Source organism: Myotis myotis, unplaced genomic scaffold (genome assembly GCF_014108235.1).
Source record: "Myotis myotis isolate mMyoMyo1 unplaced genomic scaffold, mMyoMyo1.p scaffold_m19_p_5, whole genome shotgun sequence".
Classification (NCBI taxonomy): domain Eukaryota; kingdom Metazoa; phylum Chordata; class Mammalia; order Chiroptera; family Vespertilionidae; genus Myotis; species Myotis myotis.
The window spans coordinates 45,181,304-45,196,340 of NW_023416357.1; the positions used below are offsets into that span (position 1 = coordinate 45,181,304).

The following is a 15,037-nucleotide window of genomic DNA, read 5'->3' on the forward strand; positions in this document are numbered from 1 at the left end:
TGTGATGTGAAGGTTCACCCTACTTGTCTGATTTAGACCTCCATTAGCTCCCCTGGGTGCCACTTGAAACAAACAACTGAGCTAAGTAAGAACAGTGTATTTGCTAGGCAAACACAGCTTCAAGGCAAATCCCCTGAACCCACTTCCAATGAGATAGTATCCCCTACACTCTTCTTTAATAGGAAATCTGTAGCCACCACTAATCTTCTGTCTCCCATTTTCTTCCATATGGATTTCCCCATAATCTTTTTCAGTTCTTAGCAGATACTGGAGATTGGCTCACTCTGCATCTTCACCAAAACCTCTCTAATAGGCCTTCTGTGTTAAAGATATCTTAACTATAAAAGGTACATTGCATTTCCCTAACAAGGTTTCTATACATGACCTTGCTTCAACTGATATCCTCGCACAAAACGTAGAATGCAGATAGGAACAACGTGGGAAGCAGCGGTGGGGTGAGGGAGGGGGGAGGAGGGTGATGTCAGGCACAGGGAAATTGGATCTTCAGGGCAGTTGTACAGATGGGTAATCTAGTCTCAAGTAGCAAATGACAATGGCTGTGGGATTTCTGATAGAACAGTCTCATGTTGGACTTTCTTCTTGCTGCATTCTTGATTGTGAATATAGGTTTGGTTCTAGCCCTCTCAGAATTCTGTAAGCTTCCAAAACTGTATGGTGGATTCCTTTCTGTTTTAATAACAGAATTTAATTCTGTTTTAATAGATTGTGTAGTCTACAACCAAGAGTCTTGATTTATGTACTTATTAGTACAAAAGATGATTGTAGGGAATAGACCTTCAAGAAAATGGGAATCTGGGATTATCTGACTCTGTTTGACTTAAAACCAGTGAGGATTCTGTTAGCATTAGAGAATAGAAAATTGATAGCCTATACCATTCCTTAATGAAATAGATTTGCACTGTGGTCGCCTTGATGGTCCAATGGTGGTACAGATGGCTGCTGTGTTAGGTTATAGGCCCATGAAGAGTAAACATAATCTACTGTTCAAATAGGGGGTCACTTTTGAAAGTGAAAGGGAGTGTCAACAATTGCAAGATAAGATACATAAACAGGATGGTGCCACACAAGTTGGATATAAAATCATCCCAGGTATGGGTGATACCCTGAGGGAAATCTGGCTCTTTCTATCTGGGCTGGAAGGCTTACAGAAAGAAAATAATAGCTGAGGATTTTTAATTTGCAGCTCAAGGTGAAAAATATGGGGAGTTTCTGTGACTGATTTATAAGGATCTCATCTCTTGTCAAGGGGCTGACAGTTGAAAATCAGACCAAAGTCTGATCCTGCAAATTGGTAAACTGCATTGCAGGTAGAATTCATAGCTTGCCAGGCCTCTTATATGAACACGAGAGCATTGATTACAAAAGAGAGGAACCTTGAAATAAGAATGGTAACTTTTGGGAGAATTTAGATGACTTTAAGGAGGTTGACCCTCCAAACTCCACTGAGGTTTTCTTGCTAGCAGAAGTAGCCCCCGAGAGAAGAGTCTATTCCCGCCTTGCTTGAAAACTCTGCGAAGGGCCTCATCAGAGGTAGTTACTTGGCTAGTGTGTGCCATTTTTCTTCAATGCCTCTAGGCAAGTAGAGTCATGTTCTAGCATATCCCAGGGAACCAATTGCAAAGTCAAATCTGAGAAAATAAAATTGCAAGGGTTTGCTAATTTATGCAGCAAAAGACTTGGGGGAATATATGTGGGAATGGATTCTGAAGGTGCTAACTCAGAGAGTGAGGTGTATAATTTTAGATTGGGCTGAATTTTTTTTGAGATAGTTTTTCTTACTAGATTTTAGAATAAATGTGCTGATTTGAACAACTGGGAATATTTTTAACAATTATTTCAGTTGATTAAAATTTGGACTCAACAGTGGCATACACTAAATGAAGTTGATACCAGAAATCCCTTAGCATGATATAGAGAAATAAAATAAATTTAATAACTTAGAAAATTGGGATGTAGGAATAAATTTATCATACTCTCCCCTACATAATTATTTTCCTCTGTGAAGGCCTAGAAAACATTCCTTTTTGTCATAACACTGTTTAATACATTGGGAACATAGCATCGGCATTTTTTTTTTTTGGTAGCTATTTAATATAAAGGCTTTATTTTTTTACATTCAATCTCTTCCCTATTTTAATGTCAATACAAAGTATTTTTTTACATTAAATCTTTTCTCCATTTCAATGTCAGATACACTAACACAGTTTTAACTACTTCCCCCCCCCAAGAAATAAAAGTTTTAAGTTTTGACTGACTATATTTAATATCTAATATCTAAGTACAATATTAACGTGGGAGATAACAAAACAAAAATATAAAAAAACATAGAGAAAAGACTCCTCAACAATGCAGGAGGCAGTAATTACAACTGAATAGTGGCTACTTCCTAGGATTCTGGCAAGAGTTTCCTTCTTCCAATTTCATGTGCTTTGAGAATTTTTGAGATTATTAGATATTACTTATGCAAATTTCAGCCATCTTACTTCTTTGACCCTCTTTCTAACTAGCAAATAAATTATAGACTGCATTTTTCATTGCATTAATTGTTGTGAAAAAGAATTTTTTTCTATTTAACATATATCAATTTATTCCCATTTATAGGGAAACTTAAGAATGTAAAATTACCCTATGTACTGTTTCTTGGGAACTTTCAGACACCAAAGCTCAGTTTTTAACCCGAATAGCTCAAATGTTTTCAGGGAAAAATTACCCTATGTACTGTTTCTTTGGAACTTTCAGACACCAAAGCTCAGTTTTTAATGGGAATAGCTCAAATGTTTTCAGGGCAAGGCTTGATTCAGGAGGCCCTTCAAGTCACACCTCTCCATTTCTCTTTCGGGCATATACCCCCAAACAAGCACAGATGCCTGTAATGCAGAGAACCACACCTAAGAAAAGAGCGATTGCATCTCCAGCTTCTACTGCTTCAACAGCAGGCAGCACCAAGAGCAGCGAAAGGAGGACCATGAACAGCTGTGCTGAAACCGAGGTCATGATGTTGGGACCTTGAGATGGCTGGATCTTGAGAGCTGAAGGTTTCAAAGAATCGTATCTGTGTAACTCTACGGGACTTGAAACACCCCCTTCCTGGCGTTCGGAATGCGGAGGCTAAGAGGTTCCACGTGACAGCGCCTTCCAGGAAGCAGCCATTACCGGAGGCGCGGAGGGCGGCGTGGCCGAACTACATTTCCCCAGCATCGGCATTTTTGAAGCACTGTAGTGGCTGCCTCTGTGGGCTATAGGGGAAGGTAGGAGATACTATCCTAGAAGTGGAATCCTTAGTCTCAGTAGGGATGCTGGGATTCTGGAATGGCAGAGGTCAATTAGCAGCCAGCAACCTTAAAGGGCTGAAGGGCAGGAGTGTTAATCAGATTCGATTATGTTTTTTAATAGTAAAATAATTTATGAAAAATCCACTGAAGTGCTGCTGCTGCTGCCTCTCCTCCTCCCCCTCCTCCTCCTCCCCCTCCCCCCCCCCCCCCTCCCCCTCCTCCCCCTCCCCCTCCTCCCCCTCCCCCTCCTCCCCCTCCTCCTCCTCCCCCTCCTCCTCCTCCCCCTCCTCCTCCTCCCCCTCCTCCTCCTCCTCCTCCTTATTCTTCTTCATTATCATCATCATCTAATTCTGGTTTAAAAAAACCTTACTGAGCCATCATAGTGTCTTCCTAGAGCTGAGACTGCTTGTAACGCAGACTCCTTGAATGAAATAGGGACCTCGTAAAAAAGGATTTATAGTCTTCATATCTAATGTTGAGCATTCTCATAAACAGTTTTATACTTGTCAATTGGTTTCTGTATTTTTACATTACTTATGGTGTGTTCTGATCTTTGGTAAAGAGTTTACACTGTTCCCATGGATACCTTTATTATCAACCCAACAGATATGTGATTATTGCCCTGAAATTGCTATTACAGGAGAATAGCCTAAGAGATGTCTGTCTTCCTGGGATGTCTGGAACAATATGGCAAAGAAAGTGATGTTTGATAGGAGGAGAAGTTGACCAGGTAGGTAATGTGGAGAAGGAAAAACATAGCAAAAGGAAACATATATGTAAATACTGGACTTTACCATGTGCAGAGAACTATGCAACACATGTGTGGAGGTAGGCACATATAATGTATTTAGAGGAATGAAGAGAGGGAACAGATGATTCCAATTCTGTTTAGCACTCAACTAAATAATTAGAATCTTGACTTCAGGTAATGGTGAGGCCCCCAAGAGGATTTTAAGCAAGATAATTACATGGTATGTAAGTGTGTATAGAATAATATAGAAATGCCAATCAGGAGATTATTGCAATAGTTCAGACAAAAAATGATGGGACCTAAACTAAGACAATGGGGTGGGAGGAAAGAGCTACAAGAGGTGTGTAGGAGGTTGGTTCAATAAGGTTTGGCAAACATTGGCAAAACACAAATGACTGGTAGGTATCTTATGTGGAGTGCTGGGTGGATGGTGATGCCAGTCTCTATAATCAGGGAGAAAGGGATGAAAGGAGTGGGAGTGGGAGTTGGGACCTGTAGGCAGGTCCTATAGTAGAGTTCCAAGTATGGATCTGGGACCATATGTGTATAGAAAGGTCTTGACTAGAAAATTGGAAATGTAGCAGAAGCTGTCATCCACATACCTTTACCATTTCAGTGTATCCTGGTGGCCCCTTTTCCATTGCCAATAACTACCCTCAGAGGTAGCTCTACCTGTGTTCATGGAAGGTTAGAAGCACTGAAGAATTAATGCCCTCCTTGGAGTAGTCTTCATCCAGTGACTCTTAGGAGTTGTATATAAATACTCCAGTCATTTTCCCCTTGACTGAGATCATTCTAGAGGGTCTTTTACACCATTTCCTGGAGTTCCCAGCAAGACAGCTTTTGCCCATTGTGATATCTTGCTTGATAATGTTCACTTTATTGATTCCCTTCTCTGCCCTGTTTTACTTCCCTGCTTTCCTAATGATATTTCCTGGTGTCACCTCCAAAATAAAGGAATTGTGTGCAAATTCTTTTCTCAGGAGCTCAAATTAAGTCAAGCACTGATGGGCATAGGGGGAAACGAGGTGGTAGTGATGATGGAGAAATGAATGAGATCATCAGAGGAGAAAAGATAGGCTGATAATAGATTTCGGAGGACCCATCATTTATGGAGTCAGATGAGGAGAAATCTGAAAAGGAGCTAGAGTAGGAGCAATCTGAGAAGGAAGAAGTCAAACCATGAAAAGAGTAGTGTCTCAGAAATCAAAGGAAAAAACTTTCAAGATGAAGGGAATAGTCATGTCAAATGCTGGAGAGAGGTCAAGCAAGAAAAGAACTGAAAAATGTTTATTCCTTAGATTTAGCCAATAGGAGATCATTGATGAACATCATACTTGGAGATAGTTTAAAGTATTTATTCCTCTGGCTTCCTCCCCGGGGGAATACCTTGGACTGGTTACATTGCTTCTGTCAAGACGTGCTCTGCCACATGACTCTCTCCTTCTGGCTTTTAGTAACTTCTCCTTCCCTTGTTCCTTTGGGCTCAGAGATGGTAACAAGTCCATTACTATTAGCCCCAGGTTACTATACTGTTCCTTGTGGATCTCCTATGCCCTACTGGGATCTTCATAAATGGTCCCTTTGTACATAAACCCTCCTTAAATTTGAGAGTGCTCGCTTCCTGTTGGGTTGCAGTCTTATATAGAGGTTTACACAAATTAAAATTTATTTGTTGCTTTGTTTCTTTTATATCTAGTAGTTTTTCAGAAAATTTAAAACAGCTATTTTAATAAGATGGAAGAAACTTGAGTATGTTGTAGGGTAAGACAGTAGTTCTGAGGTTGTGGTGTTTTGTTGTTTTTCCCTGCTGTAACATGAACAATGATGTTCATATGTGGAATACACTGCCTTAGACATGCCCACTTATCCTTACGCTTTGCCCAGCTTTCCACGTGTAACTGAAATAGGTAGCTGCAGACAATTCCCAGGTAACAAACCGAGGCTTTCTCGCTGACAAAGCATATCACAATGTAAGAAAGCCCTTGGATATTCTCTAATTCATGCAAACAGTATAAAAATAATTGCTAACAAGCTGCATGGGCACCACATCAAGTTAATTGCCTCTGTAGCTAGGAGCTCCTGGGTTAGAAGGAAGGAACCAGGGTGTATACAGATTAAAAGTATATTCGAGAGAGAAGAGAAAACTGATGGAACAAAGTCCTCAGAGAAACCTTCATGTTACCGATTTCCTTGTGGGGCTGGTGGAGAAGCCACTTTGTCCTCAGTGGGGGCACACAGCCTTCTGAGAGCCTCCTGGAGAGCTGTCTCTTCTGCTCTGTTCCTGCTTGTGCTTTCCATGCCCTTACACCTCAGAGGTAGACAGATACGGAAATGAATAAATCCAGCTTTTCTGCCAGTTTTTTGGGACAATCTGCCTTTATATCAGATTTTCTCTTATAAGCATAAGGATATGTGGGCATGTCTAAGGCAGTGTATTCCACATACGAACATCATTGTTCATGTTACAGCAGGGAAAAACAACAACAAATTGCAGTGTTTGCTGTATGATGCTTTCAGTTACTGAGTGCAATGGCATTTTATAAGGACCAAAAGGTACTAGAGCAAAATTTCTAGTTCCAATGAATGGAATTGAAAATGTGGTTTGGACCTTCTGATATTTTATGCAGGAAAAATAGGACAAATGTAGGTGGTCTGGTTTAGTTGTTTATAATGGTTATTATTTTGCAACACATGTAAGCCTGATGCTGGCCACCTGTTTATTCCAAAAGCCTTCAGGCATCAACCTATTAGTTTATTCTCCTAATAAAATGGCTTGAGTCCCCTTAGTGTGAGAAATAAATCTGCTCCCCAAGACAGCTGAGAATTAGCAGGAGGGTGGATTGGTGACTTGAGCTGGAGTGACTTATTTTTGTTTCTTCAATAGTTCAGGTTTCTGGTCTCTGTTGATTTTCAGTTACCTCTCTGGTGGCCTCATCTACTCCTATTGCTCTCAGTTCCTGCAGCTGCTGTCTGACATTGACATGAGCATCACAGACTTTTTCTTTCTTTTTTATTGAATTTATTGGGGTGACACTGATTAACAAAGTTATACAGGTTTCAGGTGCACAATTCTATAACATATCATCTGTACACTGTATTGTGTGTTCACCACCCCAAGTCTCCTTCCATCATCTTTTATCCCTCCTATATCCTCCTTTACTTTCCTCCAACCCCCTGACCCCCATGCTGTTGTCCACATCCATAAGTATTCTCTCTTTTTTTTTTTCATTTTTGCAACATGAGCATCACAGATTTTTTTTTTTTAATGAAGGTTAGAGAAAAATAGGATAGCTATAGCATAGGGAAGGGAATCATTTCAAATTCTCTTTTTATGGATGTTTAATACTATTCCCTATCGTAGGGAATTTCTCACCGGCCATCTTCCTCTTTTGACCTTGAACTTTCACCATCTTGGAGACTTCTATTCTTCTTCCCCCACATTCCACACCTCGCCCCCCACCACACCTCAGTCTTAGAGGCTGGGTCCTAAAACCCTCACTTTTCATAATCAATTTTGCTCAGTATGGTGTTGCTCTTAAAGAAAAGAGCCTTTCTCCCTCATCAGAATTCTTTCTTTTTAATCCACCCAGGTCAAACTCAGCCACTTTAAAATAACAACTCTTCATCTATTGATATCCCTCCTCCCTTTCCCTTCATCTATCCACCTGTTCATCATCCATTCCTCTGTCCACTCATCCATCCTGTTTCATATGTGAGATGAATGTGGTTTTACAATATTAAAAAACTTAAAAAAGATGTTTTAAAAGTCTATAGAGAGTGGGACAAAAGTAGGTTTACAGTTATTTGTATGGGAAATAATACAATAATTTATAATACAAGCATAAACTGTTTGTGTCCTCACAGCTGTAAACTTACTTTTGCCCCCCCTCCCGTATATTAAGGCCCTGAATGATGCATACTTACTCTTCACTTTAAAGTTATACCAAAAGTTTAGAAACATGAAAAAAATAAAAATTTTTGTTCTTAGAAAAATACTTGACCATAGAATGCATGTTATTGCAAGTTTTGGTTAAGAAGTTAAACTTTATTTCCAACTATTCTCAGTGATAAAGTGTTTCCCAAAATGTTCTTTATTTTTTATTTTTTATTTTTTATCCAGCAATGGATCATTCTGAGTAAAACTCATCTGGCCCTGAGTTTGTTGTCACATTTATGTGAGGCATTAGATTTAGAAGCCTAGTCAGAAGTATCAGATTCTTCTCCTTGAGCAAGACATAGTCTTGTTCCCACGTCCATGAATCTTTCCAGTAAGATCTGAACATCTCTCTAAGTGTTATTAATTTTTCTATTCTTTAGGAGGGTCCAGGTCCAGGAAATATGCTTGTAGAGATTTGGATAAATTTTCTAATCTTAATTAGTCTCCCTCCCTTTCCTGAGCTCCCAGGCCCTCGATTCCATCCCTCTTCGTGTTGAGGGTGTGCATATTCGGAGACCGAGCCTGATTTCCCAGTACAGCCCCCCATCTCACAGTGATAGTTTCTGAATGCAGACTACAGTGAAGACTGAATGGCTGAATTCACTTCATGTTTATATGCCTTATGGGCAGAATTCAGGACTTGCCAACCTTCTCCATTTGTTTGGAGTTTACATTTTTTCATCCTGCAGCTGCAAAAGGGTTTTATGTTTGTTTTCAGGGAAATCAACTCTGAACTGACCTTAGTAAGTGTAGAGACAGACACAGATTTTGAAACACATACTATTTAGAAGACCCTCATTAGGAAAATGAATATAAAATTACAAATATAAATTTGGCACAAAGATGATTATGTATTTAGAAAGATAAAACAAATTATAATTAAAAATATTAAAAGTTGGCTACATTTGAAATAGCTTATTTTTATAGCTTTACAAAAATATACAATCCTAAGAACCCAATGTTAGGGACCCTTTGAGGGCTATGGAAGAGTCCTATACAAAGTGTGTGTGTGTGTGTGTGTGTGTGTGTGTGTGTTTATGGAATTTTACAGAGATTTGACCTCATATGCAACTGTGGACATTGGTTAAATAGTCTCCCTGAGCTTGTTGTCTTCATGTCTGATGCTAAAACTTGAAGTCTGCATAGAAGGCAACTTGAAGGAGAAGATGGATGTAAAGTGGGGGAGAGCAGGATGAGCTAGAATTCATAAAGAGGAGTTGGGACCATGAGAAATAACTGGGACCTGTATCAGTGTTCACTGCCTTCAACCTTGATAAAGTAGTGCTCTTTGTCACAGAGCTGAATAGATGACCCAGGAATTGATGTTGAAGGAGGATCCAGGAGAAGGTGTGGCAGCTGTAGGCCTGGGTGTTGCCAGGTGCCAGGAAGATGAGTCAGCAGATATTTTTATTGATTTCAGAGAGGAAGGGAGATGAAGAGAGACATAGAAACATCAATGATGAGAGAGAATCATTGATTGGCTGCCTCCTGCATGCTCCTCACTGGGGATGGAGCCCACAACTCAGGCATGTGCCCTTGACCAGAATCAAACCTGGGACCTTTCCAATGAGCCAAACCAACTAGGGCTGTGTACACAGTCTTGTTGTAATTGAGCCTTGATTGCTGTTGGTGTCACTGGGAGGAGTTTACCACCAGGCCAATTGGCTGTGACTACAGTGGAGGGCTGATGTGCAGGAGACATCCTCATGGAGTAGGACTTGCTTCAGTGGGGCTTTGGTGCTCACTGAGTCTGCCCTTTGAGTGTGTCGCTTATGGATGTGAAGAATTGTAATCTGGTATGGTCTGACACTGACTACCAGGTACACTGGCTCTTGGATCTCCAGGGAGATGCGAAATCAGCCACTGCTTGGGGTCACCCAGCAGGAGCTATAGAGAGATCTGCAGATTCCTCCTCTTGGTATCAGGTTTGGAAGTGCCCAGATGAGGCCCAGCTGTGAAGCAAGACAGGCTGGTGCTGGTGCTGGGTCTTGGGCCTTTTATTGATAGGTTTGGGGCTCCCTGACCCAGCTGCAGCTTTTTTGACAGGTTTTAGCCTGAGAGAGGACAGGACATTCATATGCATATCTGCTGTGCACAACTTGCCTAAGGTTGTAAATTGGGTGGGGCGTGGTCTAAGGGATCACCAGGGCTGAGCAAACAGAAATGCTGCCAGTCAGCCCTGCAACCAGGGAGCTCCCAGCACCGGAGCAGTGACTACTGTGAGCACCTCCATCTGGAAGAAAGCCGCCCCTCCCCTGCACCAGAGTTCCTGCCCCGATGCCAGACTGTCATTTCTCTTCACATGTGTTTGGGTCCCCCAGATTCTTGCCCAACACTGGAGCTCAAGGATATGGAAGTTTGTAAGTTCAGTTCGTGGTGCCGGCCTTTTAAGAGGAGTAGCTAGGTCTCCAGCAGCCTGTGTGTCACTGAGCCCCAATCCCCACTTGTTTTTACAGCTCATAGTTCTTACTGCCTGTAGGGACTTCTTTTCCCAGCTCTGGGACTCTGGGATGGGGGTCTGGTGTGGGGCTGGGACTCCTTGCTCCTCTGGGCAGCCTCTGTAGAGATTATCTCTCTTTGATTAAAAAAGTGGCACACATAGGTGCGAGACCAGCCCATTCTGCACCTCTGCACCTCCTACCAGTTTCTGTTTGCTTTCTTCTTTACTTCTCTAGTTGTGGACCTTCTATTCAGCCAGCTTTCCAGCAGTTCTGGATGATGTTTGTTTTGTATTTTAGTTGTAATTTTGATGTGGTTGTGGGAGGCAGCATACAGGTGTTTGTTTGCCATATTGGTTCTCCACTCAGACTCTCTACCTTTTGAAGGTTAAAAACGAGATGGCTGCTGCTTTACTCCCACCTAAATGTCATGCAGATAGGTTTCTCAAACATGGTCCACCTTAACCAGAAACATACAGGGAAGTGAATCAGCCTATCTTTTGGACATATTCCAAAGCCTCCATAGCCTACTCATTGTCAACTTGGGACCCACATACATCTCTGAAAAACTATACTATTTTAAAAATAAACATATTAACAAAGTTACACTTCTGCCCAACTACAGTGTGTACAACTGAAAATATTCTAACCCTTTCTCCAAAATGAATACTAATTTGTATTTTTGGTCATATTCATCCTTCTTATAGGTTATTCAGCCTCCTACTTTGATATTCTGTAACTTATACTATGATATAAGGTTAACAACTACTACACATCTTATGTTAGATGGTAGGGGAATGAGAGAGAGGAAGAAAATAAAGATTTTGTATATACTATGTTCATATCAAAATAAGGAAGAAATACTTACAACTACCATACTCCTCATTTCTATAATTAGTCACATGATCTAGTTAGCATTTATCATTGCCTTTTTCTACTAGTTGGAGTACCTTGATTGTGGGTAACCTGAACATTTATTCCTCAAGTTTCTGGGCTATTACATTTTGCCTGAATTGACTTGTTGCAGTTTTCCGTTGACTTTGGCCATAGAATAGGAAAGCACTAACAGGCACCCAGGGGTCCTCTCTGCCCTCATTGTGCGGTGTCAGTCCCATCACCAGGGCCAATGAAGTGAATCCAGAGTTTTCACACTATTGGCATTTGGACTAGATAATTCTTTGTTGCAGGAGGGGCTGTCTTATGCATTGTAAGATGTTTAGCAGCATTTTTTACCTCTACCCGCAAGGTGCTAATAGTGCTCTCCTGCAGTTGTGACAACCAAAAATGTTTCCAGATATTGCAAATGTCCTCTGGATAAAATTGCCCCCAGTTGGAAGCCACTGGAGTAACCCCTTTCTTTGCCAGTAGGTTCATAGACATATGGACCCAAAAATGGCTGTGTGGTCGTCTCAACTTCCAGTTCAATGCAATCATTGTTTTCTCTCCTGATGAAAGCATTCCTCTCTTGGGAACTAAGACCTTCAAGCCAATTGAGCCTAAAGTTACAGGACTGGAAAGTAAAAACTTTGTTATCCAAGGAATGTTAGCTGAGATTGCACACAATAGGGATACTTTATTTTCTACTTTGCTTTTCTTTTTTCATTACAGCTTCATTGAGATATAGTTGACATACAACATTTTGTAAGTTTAAGGTGTACAGCATATTGATCTGATATATATTGTAAAATAATCACCACCATAGCATTAACTAATACTTCCATCATGTTGCACAATTACCATTTATTTTTTGTGGTGAGAACATTTAAGATGTAGTCACTTAGCATTTTATAAGTATATAATTCAGTATTATTAGCTATAATGAACACATTAGATCACCAGAACTTATTCATCTTATAACTGGGCATTTAGAGTTAAAAGAGATAACTTTTAAATTGCCATGGTCTAAATGCATCATCTCATATCCTGACAGTGCTTTCAATGCTGTTCTTTGGATGGAGTCTTCTCTTAGACTATTAAAACTAGCTGCCTCTGTTTTCCAGTTTTTAGGCTCTAGTATTGCAAACTCTCTCAACCCATTGTTCAACCTAGTGATCCCATGCCCTGGGTTTGATCCTTTGGTTCTCTGTATCCTATGACTGCGTATGACAGGAGGAAACCAGTAGGGAAATGGGAAATAGCTCTTTTCCTGGGTTTTACAGCAGGGATATACTAAGCCACGATTTCACATCACTTTTTAAAAATATATATATTTTTATTGATTTCAGAGAGGAAGGGAAAAGGAAAGAGAGATAGAAATGTCAATGATGAGAGAATCATTGATTGGCTGCCTCCTACACAACCCCCACTAGGGATCAAGCCCACAACCGGGCATGTGCCCTGACCAGGAATCGAACCGTGACCTCCTGGTTCATAGGTCGTTACTCAACCACTGAGCCACGCCAGCCAGGCCACATCACTTTTATTAATAGACTCTACCCTGGAGCTGAGAGGCCACCTATGGTAGATTATTCACAAAATAACTACTGTTATTTCTCTCTTACTATCTATATCCCTTGTGATGTAACTTCAAAGTTGCTCCCCTTCAGAGATGAAGTATATTTCCCCAGCATCTGAATCTGGGCTGGCCTGATGATTTGCTTTGGCCAATAAAATCCAGAAGTGATTCATGGCAGATTCTGAGCCTAAGGATCCACCTGTTCTCCTGGAACACCTCTCAGCTGCCAAGTAAACAGTTATGGGGGCAGAGCCTGTTAGAGGATGAGAGACCACCTGGAGGAGAGATATCCATCTGGGCTGAGGTCATTCTAGGTCCATCAGCCCCAGCTGGCCCAGCAGCTGTCCACAGATGTGTACCAGTAAGTGAGCCTAGCTTTGACCCGAAGAACTGCCAACTAATGAAAGTCTAATTGCCCACATGCAGAATTATGAGCTAAAAAATGGTTCTTTTGAGGTACTATTTCTTGGAGTGGTTTGTTCTGAAGCCAAAACTTATGGATATGTCATCAAGGTTAGAAGCATTTCTAAAATAGAAGTTACATCTACTTCTGAGTTATCACACCTGCCAGTTAAGAGGAAAGAAAGAGCAGAAGATAAACCATATATGAAAGAGAAGAGATATAAAAGGAGGACTATAAAGTCAAGTAGCTATTACTCTCAGCCAGTTCTGGCCATAATCCAATTTCTTCTTCCTTCATTATCTAGACCGCTTACAATTTAGCAGCAGTCTATTATTTATAAAACTCAAAAACTTCCCACATTGGTGTATCTTGTGGATCCCAAGACTCAGCTAGGTCTTCTTCTGTTTTATTTATTTCTTTTAATCCTCACCCAAGGATATTTTCCCATTGATTTTTAGTGAGAGTGGAAGAGAGAGGGAAAGACAGAGAGCAACATCAAAACATCAATGTGAAACACTTAGATTGGTTGCCTCCTGCATGAGCCCGCCCCAGGGCCCAGGCTGGGGAGGAGCCTTCAACCAAGGTACATGCCCTTGACCAGATCGAACCTGGCACTCTTCCGTCTGCAGGCCAATACGCTATCCACTGAGCCAAACTGGCAAGGGCCCAGCTAGGTCTTCTTGAATGACTGGCCCAGGAAGTGGAATGTAGTCTGGAACCAAAGGAGATGTTTTCTCTGCCTTGTTCTTTCAATCTCTTTTTCTTTGGTAGATCTCTCATCACTTCAGCATGTTGGCTTCACTGTTTCTCTCTTCAGTTCTCTGCTTGCACATAGCTTCATCATGCCCATTCCAAGATAGCAGCCCCAGCCCAAAGTTTTCATGACCTTCTAGCTTATCTTCCATAAATTCAAATTCCCACTCAGAGAGAATCTGATTGTTATACTGTGGTCCAGTCAGATGTACTTGGGCAGTAATAGTCAGGGCCAATAAAAATATCCTTTTCTTGACATTGGGCAGGAATCTTTTGTAGGAACCAGAGGATTGAATTGCTCTTTTATTTTTATTGAATTCAGAGAGAGGAAGGAAGAGGGAGAAAGAGATAGAAATATCAATGATGAGAGAGAATCATTGATCGGCTGCCTCCTGCACTCCCCCAACTGGGGATAGAGCCAGCAACCTGGGCATGCACCCTGACCAGGAATCAAACCATGGCCTCCTGGTTCATAGGTCAATGCTCAACCACTGAGCCACACTGGTCAGCATGAATTGCTCTTTTTAATAATGTCTACTGCTGGCAGGAGCCACCACCCTGAGGTTCTGGAACTCCTTTTCTACCAAGTCACCAATAGGTGTTTGCCTGTGCTTTCCAGTGGAGAATCAACTTCTCTATCCTCCCATTGGAGGACTATGACTGAGAATGATCAGTAATTTCTTTCCCTCATCAGGCTGGGTAGGGATTGGAAATTCTTTTTCAACCAAGTGCCCTGCCTTATATGTCTTTATGGTGCTCCTGGTGTCCAAAGACTCAAGAGTTTCAGCCTCCTTTTCATATAAACCTAATTTCCAGTGTCCATAACATTCTAGTCAGCACCTGGGTTTGCCTGCCTTTTTTAAAAGAAAAATTGTATTTTGTTTTTTCTTACAACAATCAAATTTAGAAGGCTGCTGGTTGAGACACTCTCTAGGGGAAATTTATGGTTATATGGGCTTTATGGACTAGAATATTTTAAAAAACAAATCAGGACACTGACATAT

The 15,037-nt window shown here is 41.1% G+C and overlaps 1 protein-coding gene across 1 annotated transcript; it reads right to left on the minus strand.

Annotated features, from left to right (window-relative positions):
* Positions 1 to 2,106: 2,106 nt before the first annotated feature.
* LOC118656908 (small integral membrane protein 30) lies at positions 2,107 to 3,207 on the minus strand. Its single transcript, XM_036310698.1, has one exon. It carries the CDS (start codon positions 3,013 to 3,015, stop codon positions 2,836 to 2,838), a length of 180 nt encoding a protein of 59 aa, XP_036166591.1. The 5' UTR covers positions 3,016 to 3,207; the 3' UTR covers positions 2,107 to 2,835.
* Between the last annotated feature and the right edge of the window lie 11,830 nt (positions 3,208 to 15,037).